At 34.6% G+C, this 27,369-nt stretch overlaps 1 protein-coding gene and 1 pseudogene across 1 annotated transcript; one reads left to right on the top strand and one right to left on the bottom strand.

The window, feature by feature from the left end:
* The first annotated feature begins 1,442 nt into the window (after nucleotides 1-1,442).
* On the top strand, nucleotides 1,443-14,933 carry LOC141724714 (pleiotropic drug resistance protein 3-like; annotated as a pseudogene).
* Nucleotides 5,691-27,096, bottom strand: LOC141660596 (squamosa promoter-binding-like protein 12). Its single transcript, XM_074467585.1, has 18 exons — nucleotides 26,939-27,096; nucleotides 25,803-26,399; nucleotides 25,394-25,575; nucleotides 23,684-23,844; nucleotides 23,236-23,604; nucleotides 22,551-22,625; nucleotides 22,343-22,450; nucleotides 22,031-22,148; nucleotides 21,793-21,934; nucleotides 21,499-21,649; nucleotides 19,171-19,800; nucleotides 18,352-18,832; nucleotides 17,544-17,659; nucleotides 16,465-16,873; nucleotides 16,141-16,339; nucleotides 15,763-16,014; nucleotides 6,359-9,053; nucleotides 5,691-6,064 (listed from the first exon to the last, which is right to left on the bottom strand). The coding sequence occupies exons 2-12, from the start codon at nucleotides 26,387-26,389 to the stop codon at nucleotides 18,374-18,376; spliced, it is 2,982 nt and encodes a 993-aa protein (XP_074323686.1). The 5' UTR covers nucleotides 26,390-26,399; nucleotides 26,939-27,096; the 3' UTR covers nucleotides 5,691-6,064; nucleotides 6,359-9,053; nucleotides 15,763-16,014; nucleotides 16,141-16,339; nucleotides 16,465-16,873; nucleotides 17,544-17,659; nucleotides 18,352-18,373.
* Between the last annotated feature and the right edge of the window lie 273 nt (nucleotides 27,097-27,369).

The raw sequence follows: 27,369 nt of genomic DNA, 5'->3' as shown, positions 1-27,369 counted from the left end.
TAATTAGAATTTGAACAATTAAGTAAGGGTAATTAAGTAATTTTAACAAATATCGATGTGATGCACGAGTCTTGATTAATATTTGTATATTTTTATTTCTATTTTATATAATTTTATTAAAATTTTATAAAAAAAAATACTAAATAATGATTATATTATTATGTTTTTATTGTGTATAATTCCAAATTAAGTTTAAATAGTATATCATTGATGATATCTTATTCATAAATAATAATGTAAATATTTATTGTTGGTGAGATTCGTACCTCAAAACTTATATGCATCTTTATAAATAATAATATAAATATTTGTTGTTAACTGGATTCGAACCTGAGAACTTATATCTATCTTTATAATAATAATATAAATCTTTGTTGTTGACGGGATTCGAACCTGAGAACTTGTGAAGTGTATTTTTTAGTATTTAAATCTGACAGCTATTATTATTTGATGAAGAAGATCTGACGGTTATGATGAAAAGAGATAACCAAAATGAGGGGTAAACCAAAGTATAAATCATACCTTTATAGATGATTTGATTAATTATAATTATCTAGCAAGGGTAATTTTATAATTTCAGCAAGTACAGTGATCGACTACTAATATTTCGTCTATTATAATATAGTATAAATAGATAGATAGATTTGTATCCCTGGTCAAGTGAATTTTTGTCCATCGGCTAATACTATTATTTTCTAAAATGACTATTATCTAAAACAATGATTTTTTTTTTTGTGTAAATAAAATGCGACAACCATATCTAATTATATATATGTGGGCTATAATAAGAATGATATTAATATAATAAAATTAATAAATAAATTAATCTTTTACTTGAGCTTAAATCTCATTTTTTCCCTACTGTGTTTTTCTATAATCTTTTTTACTTTTTGTGTGTAGCAAGAAAAGTGGGTATAAGAAAACTAAAAGTTTGGTTTGCCAAATTGGGGAATATTTTCATTTATTTCAACCCCATGCATGTGACTTAGTTTGGGAAATAAAATTTGATACTCATTCCTTCATATTTAAAGGGAGGTGTGTATAAGGTAGAGTATAAAAATGGTTTTAATTATATTATTTTAATTTCTATTGTAACCATTAAAATTAAATTTTTAATAACAAAATAAATTGATAAACCAAAAAGTAGATTAAAATACTAATAAAATGAAATATTTAATTAAAATTATCAACTTAATTATTTTTAATTAAAAATATTTATTCTAAAATTCAGCCAAAACTATCAACATGTGTCATGTATATAAGCTAGTCATAATCATAAATTCCTGAATCATGGGATTGGGATTGGAACATAGTTATCTTGTTTAACCAATTAAGCCAATTTGTGTGATATGAGATGAAGCAAACAACCATCAATTATGAACATAACTAACTAAACACCTTAGTCTTCTAATTTGGTTTAAAAAAACATAAAATAATGACAAACATCAAAAGCAATGTAGAGTAGTTTATTGTACATGTCAGTCTCTTTCGTTGCTTTATTTTTGCTATATAAAGGAGGCAATGGTGGAAGATGAGTAGAGTAGAGCAACCCATCTGTTGCTAGTCCTAATCTTGTACACTGCTAATATCATAGCCAAGGTAGAAAGATGGCAGCAAAAATGGTTAAAAAGGTGTCGTTTACGAGGAGCTCTAGCAGGTTGGAGAGAGGGTCAGTGGCAAGTGAAGAAGATGAGAAGGAGTTGGAGTGGGCAGCTATGGAGAGACTTCCTACGATGTCTGTGATTGAGGATGATGAAGACGGTGGTAGCAAAGTGGTGGATGTTACAAAGCTAGGTCCAGATGAGAAGCGTGTGTTCATTCACAAGCTCATTAACCATGTTCAAACTGATAATGCTCGTTTGTTGCTCAAGATGAAACAACGCATGGACAAGTAAATTACTTGTTGCTCTGCTTCTTAATTTCTTTTAATGCATGCGTATTGTTTGGTTACTAGGTTTATGTTAATAAGCGAGATTAAATTATGAGCCCAAATTTGTAGAATACTGGTTCTGTCGCCGCTTTCGTATATATCTCGAATTCTCCATGTAATTTACTAGGGCCGGATGAACTCTTAAAAAAATAAAATGAATTTTGAGAGAGTCTAATTGTGTGAAGTTGATGTCTCCGACCTGTGAAACTTACTTTTAAGACTCTTACGTACACATAAATTGTGTATGTAACAGTGGATACCCTACATGTCGTATACATAAAATGCGTGCAAGTTTTGTTAGCCTGTATCGGATACCCTAATAATACATAGTGGGGTCTCTTAATAATACGTAGTGCCAACAAATTATATATGCTGTTCTAAAAATTATCTATTTTTTTAAAAATTTCCAGTTTATTTTTAAAAAATATTTTTTTTGAAATTTGATTAATATTTATAAATTACTTTTCAATTATATATTTCATAATAAATATATTAAATATTATTAAAATATTTAAATATACCGATTTTTGTTCCGATTAATCTATAATCGCTACCTAGACCGACTAGTATCGATTACCGATTTTTACAATCCCGTGTAAACTTTATTATGGTGAAATAAGACAGTACATAAAATGGACAACACGCAATTAATAAATATCGGTTTAACAACAATAATCTTGTGGAATCTTGAATTCTGGCAGGTCAATACTTCCGGCCAAGAGTCTGGGAGATTATATACTCTGTACTTAAAAACTTTACTGGTCTCCTTATTCGATGTGATATTGGTGACTAATTTCTATAAGTATCATATATTAATGTAATTATTAAGGATGTGACAAGTGATATATGTAAATTGAGTTCAAATTAATATTTGAATGTCAATCTGATCTGGAATAAGACTGACGTGTTGAACTGCATTAAGACACTTGATTCTTGTCCTTATTTGTTGTCACATTCTTAATAATAATCATCAAGTGAATGATTAATTTTAGACTATAATGAGCTCAAATAAAATTATAATGAAATTGCAGGGTTGGCATAAAACTGCCAACAGTGGAGGTGAGATACAAGAATCTCTGTGTTGAAGCAAAATGTGAGGTTGTTCCCGGAGAGCCTCTCCCCACACTATGGAACACTTTCAAAGGCATTTTCGCTGTAAGTTGACTACGTTTCGATCCTAGTATATAGTAATTTGTTCGTTTCTAACAAGATGTCGAGTGTTCAAACCTTCACCAAGGCATGACTGTAAATACTATACAATGATTATTTACCAGATACAGAAAAATCATTAAAAATACATCTATCAAGATACATGACGAATTTCACTTCCTGTTCTTCTGCCTAATGCGCAGATCCCTTACTGCAAGTCACCAGAAGTGAAGGTAGGCATCATAAAAGGAATCAACGGCATTATCAAACCTTCGAGGTCCAGAGACTGATCATATAAACTCTATTAATCTTTATTAGATGTATGCAGTATTTAAATTTCCTATATGCATGACAGAAACAATTGGAAACACACTGAGTTTCTTATGAGTACTAAAACACAGTAAAACGGGAAGATAACATAACGTAATTTTACAGGATGACCCTATTGCTCGGACCACCGGGATGCGGAAAGACTACTTTGCTAAAGGCCCTGGCAGGAAAACTAGACAAGTCTTTGAAGGTCTTTTTACCTGTCAACCCATTTCTTTGTGAGCTATTGATATATAATGCTGAAGCCTGAAAAATGGAGATAAAGTGAGACTAAAATATGATATGATATCCTTGGACAGCTAGTGATAATAATATATGAAAAGAGGCTTGCACAGAAAAACTGATCATGTATCTGTAGACAGCTTAATCATGGATTTAAGGTCTATGTCAGCTCTGATCAATTTTGGCATTGTATCTTATTCAGGTAAGTGGGGAAGTTTCTTACAATGAGTGCAAGTTAGAAGATCTCAATTCTCAGAAGATATCAGCTTACATAAGCCAACATGACTTGCATACTCCTGAGATGACAGTAAGAGAAACAATTGATTTTTCTGCTCGTTGTCAAGGTGTCGAAAGCAGAAAAGGTGACAAATTCTTACCTTCGTGAACCTGGTCTCTTAGTTCCAATGTGAAGTTATTCTCCATTTTAGAGAAATTAGTTAGTAAACAAGCATCCATTTATTTTATAGAAACAATGGCTGAAATTAGTAGAAGAGAAAAGCAGGCAGGAATTGTTCCTGAATCAGAAATTGATACATATATGAAGGTAACATTTTAATTAACATGAGGAATATACTACTCAAGTTGAAAAATTTCCTTGATAAATGCCTTCTTGCTGAACAGGCAATATCAGTCAGTGGATTAGAGAGAACCCTTCAAACAGATTACACGTTAAAGGTAACTCAATCAGTATTCGAATAAAGAAGGAACACGATGTTAGGTGAAGCACAGAAAAATTCCTGATTACGTAACTATTGTCATTCAGATACTTGGGCTGGACATGTGTGCTGATACACCTGTTGGTGATGCAATAAGACAGGGCATTTCAGGTGGTCAGAAGAGGAGGCTAGCAACTGGTCAGTTAACCAATTACGTCAACAACTAAGCATGTAAATGAACTTTTATATATGGGAAAATCTCTTTCGCAGGAGAAATGATTGTCAGTCCAAAAAGGGTATTGTTTATGGATGAAATCTCGAATGGTTTGGACACCTCGACCACGTTTCAGATCATAAGCTGCCTTCAGCAATTGGTCCACGTCACCGATGTGACTGCATTGATATCACTACTTCAGCCAGCCCCAGAAACTTTTGATCTTTTCGATGATATAATTTTGTACGCTGAAGGCAAGGTAGTATACCATGGACCTCGAGTCGATACCCTCGAGTTCTTTCAGGATTGTGGTTTCAAGTGCCCAGAAAGAAAGGGTGTTGCTGACTTTTTACAAGAGGTATGTGATTAAAACCAAATTGACAGCACGTTATGTTCAATCAATTTTTTCTTTACTCAAATACAATCGCACAGGTAACCTCCAAAAAAGACCAAGGACAGTATTGGTACAATTCTGAGGTACCTTACAGATATATTACAGTGAAGGAATTTTGTGAAAAATTCTAGAACTCTCGAATTGGACATAGTCTTGATGATGAACTCTCTAGGACAGTTGAAAATTCTGAATCCTATCTCAATAAGGATATACTCCCTGATGATAAGAACAACAAATATTCTACGAACAAATGGGATTTGTTTAAGGCTTGCTTAGACAGAGAGATTCTACTCACCAGACGAAACTCATTCATTCATGTTTTCAAATTAGCACAGGTATACTTACTCTGAGTAGCGTTCCTTCTGTCAGGCTTTTAATAACATGATGCATTACTGAAACAATGACTTTATAAAAGGGTAACAATTTTTTTTTTCTTGGTGCAGCTTATCATAATTGCAATCATAACAATGACAGTCTTTCTACGTACAAGAATGAATGTGGACTCGCAACATTCAACTTATATTATGGGTTCATTGTTTTATGGGATTATTCGAATCCTGACTAATGGAATGGGAGAGCTAAACATGACTGTCACCAGGCTTCCAGTATTCTACAAAGAGAGGGCTCTTAGTTTCTATCCTTCTTGGGCATATGCTATTTCAGCTTTTCTCCTAAGGATCCCCTTTTCTTTGGTGGAGTCCTTTATTTGGACAGCTCTTACCTACTATGTTATAGGGTATAGCCCAGATGTAGAGAGGTGAGCAAAAAACAACACTTCCATAATTATGTCTCAGGTTTTTGGTTGTTTAGCTCGGACATGCAAAAAACTAAGATTAATAATAACATACTGCTAATGCAAGGTTTTTCTGCCAATTCTTGCTGTTTTTCATCCTACACCAATCATCAGTATCTCTATTCCGAATGCTTGCTTCAATTTGTCAAACTGAGGTTGTGGCAACATCAACGTAAGAGCTCACTTCAATCGCATCACAATATTTTCACTGAAACCATTCAAGTGGCTTGCTGACCATTTATATGTCTTAATTTTCCAGATTCGTTACCAGGATGGTTGCAGTGGGGTTTTTGGACATCAATGGTGTCATATGCCGAAATAGGAATATCTGTTAACGAATTTCTAGCTCCGAGATGGGAAAAGGTGATAACAAGGCCTAGCATCAACGCAGAAAATCATTTAGTCAGTTTCTGATCCTAAAGCACTACAATTCTTTTTCTATTATTAGGTGACATCAGGAAACGTGACAATTGGCCGTGAAACTCTGTCAAGCCATGGGCTTAACTTTGAAGGCTACACCTACTGGATATCTCTAGGAGCACTCCTTGGATTTACATTACTATTTAATGTGGGATTCACCTTAGCTTTAACATACAAAAAGTGTAAGCTGTGGCAATATTCATATTTTGTACTACATATAGTTTGGATCATTGACAAAAGCACAACTAACCTCAACAACTTCATCCTATGTTTGAAATTAGCTCCTGGAGCATCTCAGGCTGTTATTTCATACAAAAAACTTCAGCAACTGCAAGAAGATGTAGATAACGATAAGACCGAGAAAAATGAAAAGTTAACTACAATGACACCTTGGTTGCATAATACATCAAATAAAGGTTAGCTATCTCTATCCACTGCCTATTTCAGATAAACACAAGGCAAAAATACAAGCTAAAAACAAAGTATCAATAACCCACAATTTTTATACTGTGAAACTCTTCCAGTGATAGAAGAAGGCAGTAAAATGGTCTTACCTTTTGAGCCCCTGACACTAACATTTGAGAACGTCTGGTATTATGTAGAGACACCAGCGGTAATTATTCAGTCGGAAAAGACATTCCTGTTCTTTTATTCTAAATTTCATAATAATCCAGTACTTACAGTTTTCCACAAAAATAACCGAAAACAGGAAATGAGAAAAACAGGGATATATCAGGAGACGAGGCTTCAGCTTCTACATGACATGACAGGAGCATTTAAACCAGGTGTTTTAACAGTTTTGATGGGAGAAAGTGGAGCAGGAAAAACAACTCTCATGGATATACTATCTGGAAGAAAAGACAGCAAACATATTGAAGGAACAATCCGGGTTGGAGGATTCCCCAAGGTTCAACAAACCTTTGCTAGGATTTCAGGTTACTGCGAACAATCTGACATTCATTCTCCTCAGATCACAGTTGAAGAATCAGTAGTCTTTTCTTCTTGGTTAAGGCTACCATCACATATTGACACAGATACAAGAACTGTAAGTTGGTATAATGCTACTACCTTTATCAGTATTGTTGACTCTCGCAGATATCAAATACACCATTAACATATAAAAATACAACATTATTGATACAGGCTTAAGTTTAGATAATATAAGCCTTACCCATAAGTGATGCTTACTGCAGGAATTTGTCAGCGATGTACTCACATTAGTTGAACTTGATGGAATTAAAAATAGTTTAGTTGGAATTCCTGGAGTGAGTGGTTTATCGAATGAACAAAGAAAGCGGCTAACCATAGCAGTGGAACTTGTTTCAAATCCTTCAATCATATTCATGGATGAACCAACATCTGGTTTGGATGCTAGAGCAGCTGCCATTGTTATGCGTGCAGTGAAAAATGTTGCGAACACTGGAAGAACAGTGGTATGCACCATCCACCAACCAAGCATTGACATTTTTGAGGCTTTTGATGAGGTATGACTCTAAGTGCTTGTAGAAGATAGAATGTGAAAAATGTGAGAATAGTTTCACATGTATGGGACTCTTGAGTAATACAAATTCTGAGCTGAATGCTTAATTAATATGTACAGTTAATTCTGATGAAAAAGGGAGGACAAATAGTTTACTCAGGACCCTTGGGTCAGCATTCAAGTAAGCTTATCGACTACTTTCAGGTAAAGCTAGCAGATGATGACATTTACATGACCATTGATATTTTTCATACATTAGCTAACAGCATGGCTAAAGCATGACATGTTAATTTAAAGCAAAATAAGCACCACATGTACACCAAATATATTTGATTATGCACCAAACATTTCGCAGAGCATTCCTGGAGTCCCAAAGATTAAAAAAAACTACAATCCAGCAACATGGATGTTAGAAATTACTATGGGATCCATAGAGGAACAGTTTGGTTTAGATTTTGCACAAGTGTACAAGGAATCTCAGGTTTACAAGTAAGTGATTTATAGTTTGTAAATAGTATATGCACATAGAAGTAAGCTAGTACCGAAAGTAGGTCATCTAACAAAGTCAGAATAATGCTGATGTTTTACGTTTAATTATACCCTTACTACGTCACATTTTTTAATGCAGAGAGAACATAAAACAAATTGAAGTACTGAGAGAGGCACAGGGCAGTACAAGAGAACTGCATTTTCCTACTCAGTTTCCACGCAGCGGATGGGAGCAGTACAAAGCATGCCTGTGGAAACAAAACCTATCATATTGGAGAAGTCCATCATACAACTTTAAGTGCTTAGCTTTTGCAACCGTTTCTGCTGTGTTGATGGGAGTGGTGTTATGGCAGAAAGGCGCAAAGATGTAAGACCTAATTGAATAAAGTTCTGCACCAACAAAAAACATGATTAGACTGAATATATTAATATAAACTGCTTCATGTTTGTTTCCGTTGCTAACAGCCAAGATCAGCAGGACCTTTTTAACATACTATCATCGGTATTTATAGTATTGCAAGTCATAGGTACGAATAACTGCTCATCAGTCATAGCAATTGTGGCGAGCGAACGCTCCGTCTTGTACAGGGAAATGTTTTCTGGAATGTACTCTTCCTTTGCATACTCATTTGCACAGGTAATATAGTGTTTCATAGGCGAATATATAGATGCTACTACAAATCATAACATCTCCTTCATGTCATGTAACAAGTTTCTGTGTTCTTATAGGTGAGTATTGAAATACCATATTTGTTGGTCCAAGCACTTGTGTATTCAACTGTCACGTACTGGGCAATCGGGTTCTATTGGTCCATCAGCAAGGTAGTCTGGTACTTTTATGTGACATTCTTCACACTGCTCTACTTTAGTTACCAGGGAATGCTAATCGTGTCACTGAGCTCAGATATGAAAGTTGCCTCCATACTAGCCGTGGCCACTTACACTATTCTTAGCCTGTTCTCAGGATTCTTGATACCTGGACCGGTAAGATGAAGGCTTCAAACTGATAATATATTTTTACTTGCTATGAATGTTTACTATATGTATGTACATTAAACATTTTGAAAATTATAATGCTATGTCCAACTCTCGAGCTGAGATTATTAGTTTAAGGGGGTTAAATATCAAATTGGTCACATAAGTGGAAACCATATATCATTTTATTCACTGATCTCAACGGGGTATTATTTAAATCACATAGGTCATACTAAATATTAAAAAGGTACCTCTAAATGATGGAGTTTTATGTAGAAAATAAGAAACTAGTTAATGTAGGAGAGAAGAGAAACACATTTCTATGAATAGACTTCATAATTATAAATCTGCAGAACTGAACTTTTATACAATAACTATGCTAACTGCTAATCTAAAGATAAGGAACTGCCTATAACTTCCTCCTAAAATCAACCATAACTACTAGATAGTTACAATCCTACAACTGCTACTAAGTTATTTATTTAAACATTCATAATAACTAAGAAATTATAGATAATATATGAATTCCAGCATGGTTGTTGCAGCAACTTAAGTATAAATTTTCAACACTCCTCCTTACTTTGGTTGCTGCAAACTCCAAGTTTCTTTCTAAGAAACTCAAACTTACTTCTTGGCAGAGCCTTTGTAAATATGTCAGCTAGCTGAAGATCAGACTTGCAATATTTTAAATCAACTAACCCTTCTTTCTGCACTTCTCTAAGAAAGAATAACTTAATGTTGAAGTGCTTAGTTTTATCATGAAAAACAGGATTGTGAGAGATAGCAATTGCTGCTTGATTATCAACAAACACTTCTGTCCTTCCTTCTTGTTTCATATTTAAATCCAGTAACACTTTTCGTAACCACAAAGCCTCATTTACAGCAGCACCAGCAGCAATGAATTCGGCTTCTGCTGTTGACTGTGCTACAGTATTCTGCTTCTTGCAACACCATGAGAACACATTTGAACCCAACTTTGAACAATAACCAGTGGTACTTTTCATGTCATCAAGTGAACCTGCCCAATCACTATCCGAATAGACCTGCAAAATGCAGTCTTGATCTGCTCGAAATTTGATTCCATAATCCAGCGTCCCTCTCACATATCGAAGGACTCGTTTAGCAGTTTTAAGATGTGTTTCAGTTGCACAATTTGTAAATCTAGATAAGAGACTTACAGCATGCAATATATCAGGTCTCGTAGACGTTAGATACATCAAACAACCAATTAGACTTCTGTAAAAACTTTCATCAATTTTCTCGGCTTCATCTTCTTTCATCAACTTCTCTTTTTGGGACATTGGAGTATCCACACTCTTGCAATCATCCATTCTGAATTTGTTGAGAATTTCCTTAGCATACTTTCGCTGAGAAATAAACACTTCTCCTTTTTTCTGCTTTATTTCCATTCCCAAAAAATAAGCCATCTCTCCCAAATCTGTCATCTCAAAGGTGTGTTTTATATCCTCTTTGAACATCTTTACAAGTTCTTCGTTGCTTCCTGTAATCAATAAATCATCCACATACAATGAAACAACGACAAAATCAATTTCATCACCTTTAACGTAAAGAGTAGCTTCATTTAAACTTCTCTTAAAACCGAGTTTCATCAAGTATTCATCGATTCTGCTGTTCCAACTTCGAGGGGCCTGTTTAAGGCCATACAAGGCTTTCTTAAGCAAGTACACATAATCTTCTTTTCCTTTTACAACAAATCCCTCGGGCTGCTCGACATATATCTCCTCCTCTAGAACGCCATTCAAGAATGCTGATTTAACATCAAGATGATAGATTTTCCAGCCCTTTTGTGCAGCCATAGCAAGTAACAGCCTTATGGTATCTAATCTCGCAACAGGAGCGAAAGTGTCAGAAAAATCAACTCCAAATATTTGAGCATACCCTTTAACAACGAGTCTAGCTTTATGTTTATTGATCGAGCCATCTGGATTTAACTTTGTTCGGAATACCCATTTCACTCCAATCACTTTCCGGTTAGTTGGTCTTTTCACCAAGGTCCAAGTTTCATTTTTTTTGATCATCTTGATCTCTTCATGCATAGCATTAATCCATTCAAGATTCTTCTTAGCTTCCCAAAAACTTGCAGGTTCAAGTATTGCAACATTGCATTTTTGATAAATATCAGAAAGAGATCTCATACCTCGAACAGGAATGTCATCAACCAATTCATCTTCATTAAGCTGTAATTTTGAAACTTGGTTTGGAAACTGAACTGCTTGTTTATCCTTCCAGTCCCATTCATCATTTTCCATGAAATGAACATCTCTGCTTATCAAAATCTTCTTGGTATTTGGTTGGAAGATTCTATAAGCAGATTTAGAATGTGTGCTATAGCCAATAAATACTCCTGCCTCGGCCTTTTTATCAAGCTTGTCCCTTTTTATTTGAGGAATATACACAAAGCATAAACATCCAAATACTTTTAAATTTTCTAAAGAAGGTTTGTAACCATACCAGATTTCATATGGAGTTTTTCCGGAAACAGCTTTTGTAGGAAGCCTGTTGAGGAGGTAAACTGCAGTGTGTGTAGCTTCTGCCCAATATTCCCTTGGCAAGTTCTTTTCAAACAACAAACATCTTGACATTTCTGTTATGGTACGATTCTTTCTCTCGCTGACTCCATTTTGTTGCGGAGTATACGGAGCTGTGAGTTGATGATCGATTCCTGTCTCCTCACAGAAAAAATTAAACTGGTCCGATGTATATTCTTTTCCATTATCAGATCTTAATACTTGGATGTTTTTCCCACTTTGTTTTTCAATCCATTGCTTGAATTTCCAGAACACACCAGCCACTTCTGACTTGAATTTAAGAAAATATATCCAGCACATTCTGGTATAATCATCAATGAAAATCAGATAATACCTACTCCCATTTAGTGATAGAGTTCTGCGAGGTCCAGCAACATCAGTGTGTACCAACTGCAGCTTTTCAATGGCTCTCCAAGTTGATTGCTTGAAAGGAAGTCTAACTTGTTTTCCTTGCTGACAAGCTCTACAATTAGAAATTTCAGATGCAAGACAAGGCAAACCTTGAGCTAATTCGTTCCTTTGCAGATTTACCACAGCTTTATGATTAAAATGGCCAAGTCGTTTATGCCAAATTTCTGTATTGACTTGTGTTGCAGGAAATGCTGCCTGCTCCTCCTCTAAAGGATCAAGTGCAAAACTCTTTGCTTTCATTTTCACTTTGAAGACATCGTTATTCTTTGCATCTCTAATTACACATTGATTTGTTTCAAAAATAATTTTGAAACCTTTTTGAGTCAATTGAACAACACTTAACAAATTCTGACTGATGTTAGGCACAAATAGCACATCTTTAATATATTTTGTACCTGAAGTGCTTTCAAGTGCCACTGTGCCTTTTCCTTCGACTGCAATATATTCTCCATTTCCAATCTTCACTTTTGAAGTCACTGAAGTATCCAAATCCTTAAAAAGCTCACGATTAAACGTCATATGATTGGTACAACCACTGTCAATTAACCACTTGCCACTTGAATGACTAGTTGCAAAGCAAGATGCTACAAAAAGTTGTTCCTCTTCTTCCTCATCAGCCACATCAGCAACTTGAGCAACGTTCTTTTGCTTTATATCCACTTGTGACATTGTGTTACTCCTGCAAATTCTTTGATGGTGTCCCTTTCTCTTACAATTTTCACATTGTTGGTCAGGATTTCGCCAACATTTAAAAGGTGGATGACCCTTTCTGCCACAATGTTTACAAGGAGGGAAATCATATTTTGGTCCCTTACTTGTGTTGGAAAAATCAAAAAATGCAATTCCATTCCTGTTCTTATCATTTCTTGTCCATTGTCTTCCTTGGTTTGATTGAACACTGGCCGGTAACGCACCTTCAACAAACCCTTCAGATCTCATAAGCCTGCGTTGTTCTTGAGCCTGCAAAGCATACATCAATTCTGCCAGACTAATTTTTGACAGGTCCTTTGTATTTTCCAACGAAGAAATAGTAGCTTCAAATCTTTCTGGAAGAGTGACAAGAATTTTTTGGACTAATCTCGAATCTGAAAATTCGGTACCAAGTAATCTTACTTTGTTCGCGATACCAAGTAGTTTGTCACAATACTCTTTCACGGTCTCAGAATCTTTCATCTTCTGGAGTTCAAACTCTCTGATTAGATTTAGGATTTTCATTCCCTTCATTTTCTCATCTCCCTCGTACTCTTTTTTTAGAAAATTCCATATCTCAAAAGCCGATTTCATAGTCATAATTCTGACAAAGATCTCAGCGGAGACTGCAGAAAATAACGTTGCTCTTGCCTTCGATTTTCTGGATTTCCTATCTTTATGCAACCTGATCTGCGCCACGGTTGGATTATCTGTTAATTGAGGAACTTCGTAGTCCTCCTCCACTGCTTCCCATAAATCATTGGCTTCTAGATGAGCCTCCATTCTTGCTGCCCAAACATGGTAACCTTCACCATTGAAAACCGGTGGTGCTAATGAAGTAAATGGGGTTTCTGAATCCATGGAAGAAGAAAAAAAATAAAACTAAAATTTTCAATCACAGGTCCCTCAAGAAGAGGGCTCTGATACCATTTTGATGGAGTTTTATGTAGAAAATAAGAAACTAGTTAATGTAGGAGAGAAGAGAAACACATTTCTATGAATAGACTTCATAATTATAAATCTGCAGAACTGAACTTTTATACAATAACTATGCTAACTGCTAATCTAAAGATAAGGAACTGCCTATAACTTCCTCCTAAAATCAACCATAACTACTAGATAGTTACAATCCTACAACTGCTACTAAGTTATTTATTTAAACATTCATAATAACTAAGAAATTATAGATAATATATGAATTCCAGCATGGTTGTTGCAGCAACTTAAGTATAAATTTTCAACACTAAATATGTGTTCGACGAATAAATAGTCTTTTATTGAGTTCTACATATTTCTTTTGCATGGTTACATAACCAAATGAGAATTTGTGACTATTATTTTTGATAATATTTTCAGATTCAGATGTTAAAAAAATTATTTGATATTTATTTTTAATTCTATTGCTATTTTTCGTTGATTTAATTTTAAAAAATAACAAAGCGAGTAAAACTCTTGTATTTTTGCACGATACCGCCTAGAAATAAACTTTATACATAATTTGATTGTCCATAATTGTTTCAGATTTTAATATTACTGAAATATATTTATACATATTTTTTAAAATTTTGGGCTTGTTATACCAACTTACGTGATTTAAACGATACCCCGTTGAGATTGGTGATAAAACTGATATTTTCTATTCACTTTAGTAACCAATTTGATATTTAACCCCAGTTTAAGGGACTACTGCTTAGGCCTCCATCTGGATGCCTAAAACAGTCAGGATGGTGCTCAAGTGGGATCAGACAAACCTAGAAATGGTTCACAATACTGTCTAAAATGTTTTTGATTGAATAGAAGTAACAAGTTGTAAAGCATAGCTATTTAGTCTTAACAAGATTACTATTGTTCGACTCCGCAGGCAATTCCAAAATGGTGGGTTTGGTTATATTATATAACTCCAACATCATGATTTCTGAATGGAATTATCACACCACAATATGGGGATATAAAACAAGAAATCTCTGCATTTGGAGAAAAGAAAGCACTTAACTCATTCTTAGAAGACTATTTTGGGTTTTACCATAATAGATTGGGTATTGTGGCTATAATCATCGCCATATTTCCCATTTTATGTGCTTTGTTATTTGCATATTTTATTGGAAGACTAAAATTTCAAAGAAGGTGAAGAGAAGCAGAAAAAAAAATATGTTTTGTAAGATCCTGTAATTCATGTTACGCTGTTGCCTAACTGAAATTTGACTTTTTTGCATAGTTGTATTCTTTTGTCATTCTATATTGTGTAAATTAATATTGACATGTAAAAGAACGGATTCTTTGTGCAGCATAAACAATATGTAACTTAGTGAATAATAGATCATTTGCAGTTTTTCAAGGTAGGAGTGCAATAGTGCATATGATAATGTACACTGATCTTTTGCCGTTGTCTTTTGCTAACTAAATTAACGTTTAAGATCGAGAATCAAGATGTGACAAAAGTAGTTCCCAGAGTTTAGGACAAGCAACCTTCTGAGATTTTTAAATCCTGATGATTTTTTTAATTTCTACCACAGAAAAAAAAACTACTCCAAGTGTATTTACTGAAACATCATTTATCATACTATTAATTTCCGAGTAATACCCTACTTCCTATGTCCAAAATATAATTAAGATCACAAAATACACAAAGAATTTATTCATTCAACAATATTTTTTAAAATTCATAAGCCGTGAATTTTCAATCTAAAGTCAATTTAAAGTACAACTCACACTAAAACAAATATAAAAGTTGATATTCGTAGTAAGTTTAGATAGCTAAAGATATTCATAATGGTACGACTTAGACTTAATTAAAATCATACAAAATTTAGTTACCAAATTTCCCAAGGTCAGCTTGCTTAATTTCATATTAATACTGATTTTTCTAACAAAGTACGTTACCAAATTATTTATATGTAACTAACAAAATTATTGAAAAATTACTATCTGCGCTAAAGATAACTAAGAAGACAATAACAATATTACTTGCCAAACCAGAAGATAAGGTGACTCAGCAAATTTAAAGACTTGGTATAATAATGTGGTACTGATTTTGCACAGAAATATAGAATGATCACTAACCTCAATATGTTTATCTTCTTATGAATCATAAGCCTATCAGTCCAACCTTCCTTTGTTTAGGTCTTTCATCATTATAGAGAACGTCGTAGAGACAGTCTTACATCCATGATCGTTGAATATCATGAAAACTCTTTGCATCTGACTATCTCCATCAAATTATCTGCCTTCATGCAAAAAAAATAAATGCCTTGAAGAATGAGGTAACCTCAAATATCTCCAGTTTCCTAGCCAACTGAACACTACAAAAAGCACCTGTGTCAAAAAAAAACCAATACGCTCTGATGAGACAGCAGAGAGTTTTAATGTATTTCCCTTTTAAAGGAAGATTCCAAAATTGAAGAAGAAAGACAAAAGTCCGACTATTTAACCTAGATGTACCTGAATAAAGCGGGGTCAACTTTCTCTTTTCAAACACCGGTTTAAAAGATACGTATCATCCAGTACATATATTTGGTTTCTTCATCTACATAAATGTATACAAACACTTATTCTTCTTCTTTCCTAATTTCAAAATCAACTCGGCCTTTAAATACAATGATACACATATAATGTGTACATCACTGTGTCAGGTTTCGATCTATAAATCAATTTAACAATCATTAACATACAAATAAATCCAACAGAAAATCAAAATCTACATGTATATAATGTCAATGCATACATATATTTGTATATATAACAAATTATTAATAAAGGACTTACCAGGAACTGAACGTCAACACGTCTGCAGATTGGAAGGGAGGGCTATCCTTTTGGCAGATAAGCATTTGTAAATCATGTATCCCGAAGATGCGCACTTTTGGACCACGTATTCCGAAGATATGCATTTTTGGATCCCGTATCCCGAAGATACGCATTTTTGGATCACGTATTTCTTCATTTGAATGTTCTGACTCGGTCTTTTTCAAAGCAAAGGAAGGATATCCATAAGGCCGGATTAAACAATACCCATTTGGGGAATATAACTTATATACCCCACTGAAGAATGTGTACCTCAATTGGTGGAGATGACCACAGATTTTTAACTTGGTATTCGTGATATATCTTGCCCAAAAAACTGTGAACTATGGCCTTCAGCCTCTAATCAACTGTTCCATGTACTTTGTATCACCTACATCGGAGAATGCATCAATTGCATTGTTGTACTCCATCTTATTGTTGACATTATCATACAATAGTTTCTTTCCTAAATCACCAAATACAGTATTATAAGTGCTTGTTTCTGGGTCAATCTCAATTTACGAAACTTTGCACCAGATCTCTACATCATTCAGAATCGCCCATATAACCAAACACGGTAACAATAGTGTTTGCCATAGCCACTCGATACAAAGAGACTCTACTAGTTTTAGAATAGTCATCTTTCAGAGCTTCAATCAAGATACTGAACCTAAAAAGAGAGAGGGCCTTCCTTTGATCAAGAATCGAAAAAGCCTTAACAATGTCACTATTTCAGCAAAAAGCAATTTAGCACCAAGCAACACTATGTAAAGTTTCGCAAGAGGTTGCCTTGTTTCTCCAATAAGAACAGTCAGTCATCTGCGTTGTACAAGTCCCTTCATATAAAAAGGTATCAAATATCTTATACGTTCAAAAAATACATAAATGTCATTAGTTAAAAAATCAAATTAGTGAACCTATTTAGCATCCCAAATTCAAATGTGACATTTTCTAATTAGTTAATCTAGTGGGAAATAGCTGAATAAAAAATTAACAGAGATACAGAATACAAGAAACTAATTAAAACGTTTCACTTATGCATTTGGGATCCAAATTGATACCTTCACCACTGTGAATCTAACAGTACACAAACTGCTCAAACTCAGAGGCACTTGTATGCATATAAATCTTGATGCATGAAATACAAACTCTCTCAATTTTGTCCACTCCACAAAACCTGAGTGGAAACTCAACATTAATTCAAGAAACCATCAAAAAATTCATTCACAAAAAGGATGGGTGTTTCAAGAACATAATAAAAGACCCCAAAACTCCAAAAGTCAAGGACAGTTTGCACGAATAATATAGTCAAAGACTTGAGACAATTGGTATATGACCTCTCCTCCAAAGAATTATATGTGTACGATGGTACTTTAAGGAGAAAGGATATAGACCAATTATTTGACGCTCTAATGATTTTCAACACACTCCCTCTCCTAAAGTTGTGGGTAAAAATGCCATGTGCATGTATCTTCACACAACTTGTATCTATCTCAATACACTCTATGGACATACTAGAGCTTTTCAGAATTTTTGGGACACTTAAATCCAACAAATCTTAGATTGCTAAAGGCCCAGGCTCTGGCCCTGCCCTCGTGTTCTTGACAACACTGCTGTCACAGAAATAAGCCCATGCAAAGATATCCACTCCACGGCCTTTATTTTATAGGCTAAAACTAGACAGTAATCATTAAGCACCTGCATTCTTATATAAATTGCATTCTATTATCTACTGGAACCAAATCAGTATATATAAACATAACAGTACTCTCCAACTGACAGGTAAAGTCAAACAAGTTTGCACAATTTAAACTTATGTCTAGGCCTGTAAATTATGAAAAGAGAAAACGGAAGTTACAGTTCAAGTACCATTGCCAAATAAACCTACTTTTTAGCTCGATCCATACTCCAGAAATTCCCATCTGAAAGCCGGCAACTCATAAAGGACCATGGGTGAGCTTTTAAAAAGCAGGGCCACACATATACAAATAGTAGCAACAACAACCATCGATGGTAGTGCTGGACGACAAAATGCTTGACATGTTCTGTAGTTGCCATAAACCAATTTCTGTTCACATAAACCGCAATGTCTCTGAACTGTTCTCATCACACACCTCTCCGTATCAAGGCTACCAACTTCCGTAACTTTACGTCCATCTGCCAATTTCCAGTTCTTGTTTCCATCTAGAAGAGTATTGGGGATGTCAACAACTACATGTCTATTTTCTGATTTCTTTTTAATTTTCATTTGAACAAACTGGATGTATGAGTAATGGCCACTTTCACATGCATAATCATGAGGTGTCAACCCTGCACAATCACGGGAAGTTGTCCATGCTTCAATTCCCACCTAAACATTGACAATCAAAATTAGAAGTACTGAGAAAGTTAAAGTTTGTATCCTATTTATCTGGCTAACCAATGGAATGCAAAGATGAATGAGACAATTATCAAAAGTCACAATAAGGTATCTGTAACTCTGTAAGTAGTAACCCTCATTTTCGCTGAACAGGATTGCTTTTCTTAAACTAACAGAGGAATAATATTTGATCAATTCAAATAAAAAGAACGGAATTTAACAGTCTAATATGTTCATATGCATTTTAAAAATAAGTTAAGGTTGTAATTCCAAGTATAAATTGCTCGTGTTTTCAAAGTTAAATAGTGAAATTCTACAGAGAGAAATACCAGGTGGGGATCATCAGTCAATGCATCCAATATGCTCTCAGAACCCTCCCTACTAGCTGCAATGTGAAGAGGAGTCAATCCCCCAGGACCAACCGCATCAGGTCTGAATAAGTATGTACCCTCAAAGGTATGCTTCTGCTCTGATCCAAACTTTTCTACAACATTGTCAGGGTAATATTTTAAGAGAGTTTCAACCATTTGCCTGCAGTTTCTCCGCACAGCTCTGTGAAGAAGACAAATCTCCAACAGTGCAAGTTCAACAGAAGTATGTTCTCCGGCATCTACAGTTCCCCCAAATAGAATGTCCAAAAGTTTCTTAACCACTGCACACCAATCATGTTCTAGGGAGAACTCCATGATAAACCTGAACCGTGTAAATGGGAAGAAATCTTGCTTGGGAGCCATGGTGCTTAGTCTAAACTTCAAGTGATTCCTATGAAGAAGCCAACCCAATTCATGTACAAAGTCCAAAGCTCTACTACGGGCTTCGCATCTTTGAGTAGCTCCTTCTACTTTATCAGCAGCTTCAAAACCTTCTATAGTGCTCTCTAAAGTACGAATTTCTGAACAAACATCTGGCTCAGCGACTATAAAGGGGAAGAAGCTACTTCTGAGATTTTGGTCCTCAACCTAATATCATAATAATTAGTCAACAGCTGTAGAAGGAAATTAGATGCAAAATATATACAGGTGAATGCATTGCTTTAATAGATCTAAAACCAAGCCACTTATATGCTGGGAGGTTGGTTGACATGGGCCTAATAGCAATGAATAGTGTTAACTAACAAACTCAACCAAAACCTGAAGTTGGTAGGAGGCCCAACTTGGATCATATACTATATCTCAACACTCCCTCTCACTCATATGAGTGTACAATCAGACAGGTAAACAAACAATTAAATTAAACATTTGGTGATTTGGAGGTGGGAGAACTCGAACAAGACCCCTCCCTAAACTATACCATGTTAAGATAAGAACTCTCCTAAAATCTTAAGGTGGTAGGAGTAGACCTTGGTTGATTTATATACCAGGATACTATTCAACACATTGTATGGTTAAAATACAAATTTACTACAAAAGAATGTTGTTATATGTTGCAAAGAAGCTTGATATTCTAAATTATCAATTAGAACACCAATAAAGTACAAGGAACATCAAGATAGAGGGAGTAAAACAAATAAATAGCGAACAGTTGCTCAGAAATTGAGTAGTAATTTCTGTGACCATTATAAATGATTCTTTTACACAAGTTCCTTTTTTATAATTTAGTACCCATAACTCTCCAGGAGACTCGGATAAAACGAGACAACTAAGGCGATCAATTGAAAAAGAAAATCACAAGAAAGTGACCTTTTCCATAAAATTTGGGAAGAATAAAATCAATACTATAAGCAAGTTAACAATTCATCATTAAAGAAGTAAAAAACTTCAATTGTTCAAATCTTGATACTGGAGACCTGTTTGTTATTCAGTACACACAGGATTGGAGGGACGTAGTAACAAACCTGCACTTCCGCCTACCCTGACTTTTTGAATATGTTAAACAGAAATTTCAGTAATCATTTTTTGTTTACTTTTTTCGACTTCTCCTGCTTTATATCAACTTTTTTTAACTATGAAATATATAGAATCGGTACGTACAAATGCTTATATAATTAATCTATTTTCTATGTATGTTGTCAGAATCTAATATCCACAAATGATTTGCAAGTACACTCTAATATCCACAATTGATTCACAAGTACACTTAATTTTTATGTTTTAAATTTTGTAATTATATTTTTAAAAGTGCAACACCGGTTATGTTACAACTCTTTGTTAAACTTTATCATTCATAATAATATATGTAATTTCAATAAGTTACAAAAATTTTGATAAAATAGAGGTATTTAGTAGATTTTTTGTGTTAAACTTGTATTAAATGCACAAGAAGTTGGAGACATATTACATAAATCTAAAAAAAAATAGTACAGACAGTGACTCTTCCAATATGTACTTAACTGACAAAATTTTGTGTACCTTGTAATAAAGCATTACTAATAAATAAATTGAATTCTTTTCATGTAAAGAACTATATATATCAAATGCATAGTTTAAATTTCGAAATTCAGTAAATATTAGCTTATTCTGGACATAGTTTTTGGCTCTTCCACCGAGTATACACGCAGAAAATAACACACAAGCAAAAAACCTAATCACAAGATCTTGCTCGCTAAAGGTAAAGAAGACGCACCAATAAATTGAGGTGCTCGGACCACAGATTACAGATTGAAATCTAAAGAATTTTACATGCTGGCTACACAGAAAAAGAAAAGGTAATGATGTCACCTCAATAAATCCTCTCCCAATAGTATCAGGTATCGAGCACAGAAAACTTATGGACTGGATCTCGTCATTGTCAGTAAATGAAGCAGCACCATCCATTAGACTAGAAGAATCTTGCTGGACTAAATACTTCCCTTCCAGTGCACAGAGTAACCTAAAAAGAAGTATATAAGTTTATAACTAAGAATAACAGTGGCAATAATAGTCTCAAGGCCATGAGAAGACATTTAAACTCAAAATCATGTGTTTAAGATTAAGTGATGATGCTTCATGCATCACTAATAGTAAAAATGATACCTTGTGTTTGACCGAGAAATATTAGAGCCTTTAACTACAATTCGAACTTCATCCAATGAAGAAACTGCAATTGGCTTGATGCTAAAGATCTTGCAGCTTCTGTCATTTATTAGTGGTAAGGGTGCGTCTAGCACAACCTGACCTGCAACTTCCACGAAAGAGAACACATCAATCTGGTTAAACTTAGCATGAATAGGGAAACAGGGATTAGGCACTCAGAATTAAGAACAAAACAAACCATCATATATAAATGCAACACGATGCCGCAGCCTGGCATAAATCCACCCTGTTTTCCAAAAGGTGTTGGAGGATGAATCCAGAAGCTTTCTCAAACTAAATCTGAGATTGCAACAGAGCTAAAACAAAGCAATAACATCAGTACTTACTACTTGGTAATGATCTACACAGCCAAATATTTGGAGTAAACCACAAGATTCACAAACAATCTCGCATATATATAAAAATAGGTCGAACAATGTATACAATGACAAAATATAATTAACTAATGGTCTTTGTCTGTTTTTACTTCGATATAGAGAGAAGAAGATACCTCCTCCCAATTAAACTTCTCCATTCGAAGATAGACAGTTAACATGATGCATCCAGGTCTGATGTAGCTTTCAATTTCAGTAGGAGTATTCACTAACCAGGAGAGAAGCTACCAGAAGTAATATAACCATAAATTTGAGATCATGTTTGCATCAAAGAGATCATAGGGACTCGGTAGAAAAATATAGCTGCAATATATATTGGCTTACCTGGCATTGCAGGTCACTTGGGATTCCACTAGGGTCATGCCCGAAGAGCTTAAAAACAATCTGATCTGTGCAACTCTGTGATCATTAAACATATCTATGTAAGACAACTTTAGGTTTAAAATAAAATTAGATGAAAAAATTAATGGTTACTCTTGGGAAAAATAAGTCATCAATTTCGGCCTAACCCTGTAGCTCTAACACATTCACCCAATGTTTTAAAAAGAACATGATAATCATTGAAATGTTAAAATAAAAAACAGATCCTATAATCACAAACAAACATGATTTTACGAAGCACTTCATTTTAGCACGCATGACACCTTAGCAACCATGTATTACGGACGACAGGTGATCCTAAACTTACTGTGACACTACCCCTGAAAAGGCACAAATAAACCACCAACCATGTGTACCAGGTATTGACTGGTTACGTTTATAGGTCACATTAAACAATGGTCTATGCCTACTAAATAGTCTACAGGCTTACCGATACTGGAGCCTACACATTTTAAACACATCACAACATATTATTGTGTGGAGAGGCAGAGACATATAGCATATGCATGCACTATCTAATGTTTAGTTGTAAAACGAGTAATTTTAATAACTACACTAAATCTTAGGTCATAATTTGGTATTGAATTTTCACTAAGAAATAGATTTCTTGATACAGTGATGAAAATACCAAGGTTTCTACACCAACTCTGGATGGAGACTGAATAGATGTTGAGGCTGAGTTTCCACTTTGATGTTGGCTTGCCTTGTCAGAGTCTTGGTGTAATGCCGGCTTTACATGAGCATTAAAGTTCTCCAATTTCTCCGCGCAGTCTTCAAAATCATTATGAACATAATTTAGGTCAATGTTATGCAACTTCATCGTTCCTACTGAAGTCTGCATATCATTTATTTTAGCTGGAATGCCTCCCATTGGAATTGAAGCACAAGATTTCTGAGTAGACAAATTTTCATCATGAGAAACATCTACATTTACTCTCTTTTGGGTCAATTCAGATGCGGGTACAGCAGGACTTTGTAAGGTAGATCTAGAAGAATCCTAAGAAATAACACAAAGAATATATTATGAAATGAACAGATTAAAATGGTTAAATAATTGATTGTACTCATCTTGGCACCTGTCCTTGAGTCTTAGTAGATGTCCCACCATCCTGCAAATCTTGAGATTGATTGGGTTCTCCACAGATATTCCTTTGATTGATTGTTCCCGAAAGACTAGCAAAGTTCGACAATATATGAGACAGCAGATCCTTATCCTCTGTTTGATGAGAGCTACTAGCTGTATTTCATATAGTCATAGAGAATTATGATGCCAGTTTCAGTAAAAAATAAAACAGTAGCAATAAAACAGAACAAGACAACCTTAGCAATAAACAAAACATATATGTAACCGAACTTTAAAGGCAAATGTTATACTCTCAAACGTAGGCCATACGATAGTCAGAGCCGAAGTGCTAAAATAATTGCATTACCAGTAAGAAAAGAGAAACAGGTGTTCTAAAAAACAATAATATTAATAACTAAAGCACTACTAAGTTCAAACTAGAAAAGGCATCAATTTTGGTCAGAGTAAGAAAAATGTCTGGAAAAATTTTCCTGCAAAAATATTGAGCACCAACCACAATACCAAAATTCGAGAAAAGATTTAGTCAAGCATTCAGAGTTGCAAATCCTGCTGGTATACTTCATGTACGACAAGACTAAACTGCATCTTAAGCCATAAAAAATTTATATAGTAATTATATTTTAAGTAATACTAAAAGTATACATCATTGTCCAAGCTCCACGAAGTAAAACTCCCTCTGTTCCCTATTACTCGTCCCTTCGACTTTCTTAGCATACTTGTCAATATTAATATTTTCTCAGAAACTGTCAAACCTTGAATATGCTAATAAACTCAATGGCGTAAATAGCAGAGGGAGTATTATATATGGAAAGAGTAATTTAAGAAATGAACATCTAGATTCCCAAATTCTTATCAAACATATATGCTGATTAGAAACCTTAGAAACCCACCATGGTACTGTTTCTTAAATAAGCTCATAATAACCAAATAGGATCAGAAGGTTGAGTAGTGGATTGTAGACTTGTAATTCGTACTACATTGCTTCAATCTGCTTATCCCAACATAGTAATTCATACCTGACTTCCTTTCTTTGCAGATATACATAGATCCAAAGAATGAAAATAGAATACATATCAGAGCAACTTGACCTAGAGAACTACAATGCTAATGCACCATCTTGATTATCTTATCATGTATTATTGTATACTGATATATATATATATGGCGGTTTTGATAGCAGTTTGCAATTTTCAGCTTCTCAGATATAACATAATTTATTTTGGATACAACTGTGACAAAGTGACAAAAAAACTTATGTTGCCTGAAAGATGTAACTCTTTTATTTTCATGAGAAACGAACCGAATTTCTTAACACGTATCATATATAAAGTACTAAACTCGGGTTAATAAGTTTACGCTTATGACCCGAAGTAAGCAAGGAACTAAACAGTAAAACTTTCTGGCCAAATTCTGATATAAATGAAATCTTCACATCATATAGAAATGTACAATTATCATAACATCTACCACCCAGACAAAAAATGCTAGGAATTAATACCACAGAGTTCATTGATAGATTGATACCAGATCAAATTCCATATTTAGCTTAGACAAAAATAGACAGGTAGATTGAATACTCATTAATATGATACATCAACACTAACTAAGGAGAGCCCTAAAGTGATCAATCAATATTTACATGAGCATGAATACAACTACTTTTTTTCTTGCTAAATACGAATAGAAGTATAGAACTACTTGCCGTGCATATTGGAGAGAATTCTGAGTAGACTCGTCAGCAAGTAACTGCTAGTACGCTCCACGTCCAGTGAAGTTCCATTAGTTGCATTATCAGAACGCACCTGTCTTCTCCTTCTATTGTGACCTTCCAAACGCCTACGGCAACTTCTTTTCTCTTCATCAAACTCTTCAAGAACATGAAACCTGCAACCATATAAGCAATGGAGCTAGCACATTAATAATGAAAATTACAACTCGACCCAAATAAAAAACATGTATCTGGGACCAAAGAATAGTGAAGTCAAATAATGTATGCAATCAAACTAGTTTTCGCAGTAAGTAAAATTAATCTCATTGCCATGACAAACTCGTCGTTACAGACAATAAATACAATCCAAAGCATTTGAAAGTAGTATCTTTGTAAAGACTACCTGCTGCACTTCTGACAGAACCTCTGCATCGCATTTTTGACCAATGCTTGATTAGCTTTGGAATGCACATCACAGACCTTATGCCGCCTATGATAATCTTTTAAACTGCTCAAATCAGCTCGACAATCCTCCACCTGGCATAACGCACGATTTGATACAACCCCAGTATCAATCTTTGTTTTCTTTCCATTGTTTTCCTCCCGATTCTCCATCTCCTTTTCAGTTATAGGGGGCCCATGCTCCCATAACTTCAAAAAAGCTGGCCCGAGTTCTTCATTTACCTCGTCATCTTCAGCCACCATAACCCACTTCCGTTTCTCCAATTCACGCAACCCTCTCTCATTACGCACATTACTTTCATCTAACACCAAGGAAGAACTATCAGATACATTCGTAGTTACACACTTTCCTGAGCCACTAGGAAACAACTGCTTAGTCCTGCAATCAGATTGAGCTGCAGCAAACATAGCACCATCCCCTTCCCAGTCATTCAAATTCCACTGCACTTTCTTCTTCCCTTCCGCCTTCGATTGCGAACTCGCAGAACCATAATTTTGAGGAGCCTTGCCTCTAAACTCATCTTCCATACCTTAAATTCTTGAATAAACCCCACCAACCATAAAATCACAACAAAAAACAAAATCAGTCACATCATAAACATATCAAATACAATACAATTATATCTCCACAACACACACGCACAAACAAATTAAATCAAAGCATGCACCTTATGATCTACTTTTTTAGACTGCCAACAAATCAAATGATCAAAGAAAGATCAACCCACAAGCCCACTACTTCATTAACCAAAAAGCTATCTTTAACAGTTTCTTGAACATGATTTAACTAAACAACAACAACACACACACACAAACACATTTTTTCACACACGAACTGGTTAAACTAAAGCATGCACCTTTGTGATCAAATAATCAAACAAAGACAAACCCAAAAGCCCCTTACTTAATTAACAAAAAAAAAAGCTATCAACTTCAACACTTTCTTGAACAAAATTTAACTAATAAACTCAAAATGAAAACCAGCAAGAGATTATACATATGCAAGATTATTAAACAAGTAAAATTTCAAAATGGTAAGCAGAAATGTTCAATTAGATGAGCATAAGATAGTTAAACCTGATAAAACTGCCGGAAAGTGAATTTTCCGGCAACTCCGCCGGAAAATGGTGGAAGAGAGCAAAGGGGTAAATTTCGGTGAGGAGCAGAGAAGGCAGATAAAGAAAAGGAGTAAAATAATGAAATTTCTATTTATGCCCCCAGGCAGGCTTTCTGAACGACTCGGATTTGGATGGGATTTTACTACCATATTCATTTAAATTTGTTAGATCGAATTCGATCGTATCGCTTTCGGATTTTTAATAACATAATCCATATTCAAATCCATCAGTATCTCGTATTATCGGATTGGACTCTGGATCATTTAAGTTTTTTGAGATGAATAATATTAATTTAACACATTTTAATAATTAAAAAAAATTAAGCATAAAAAGCTATTTTATAGTCAGAGATATTGTGAAAAAAAATGAAAATATGTGCAAAGAGTCCAG

This window comes from Apium graveolens, chromosome 5, assembly GCF_009905375.1.
Source record: "Apium graveolens cultivar Ventura chromosome 5, ASM990537v1, whole genome shotgun sequence".
In the NCBI taxonomy this organism is placed as follows: Eukaryota; Viridiplantae; Streptophyta; class Magnoliopsida; order Apiales; family Apiaceae; genus Apium; species Apium graveolens.
Note: the sequence above shows the minus strand (reverse complement) of the source record. Positions and strands in the feature narration are given on the sequence as shown.

Bases quoted from the DNA above. Each gene is read 5' to 3' on its own strand.
- LOC141660596 (XM_074467585.1), bottom strand. From the start codon at position 26,389: ATGGAAGATGAGTTTAGAGGCAAGGCTCCTCAAAATTATGGTTCTGCG. The intron at 22,149-22,342 runs GTATCTTCTTCT...GCTTTGTTTTAG, and splicing joins AGAAGTTTAATTGGGAGGAG to CTCTGTTGCAATCTCAGATT. The intron at 18,833-19,170 runs GTATTTCTCTCT...GTCAATGTTTAG, and splicing joins TGACTGATGATCCCCACCTG to GTGGGAATTGAAGCATGGAC.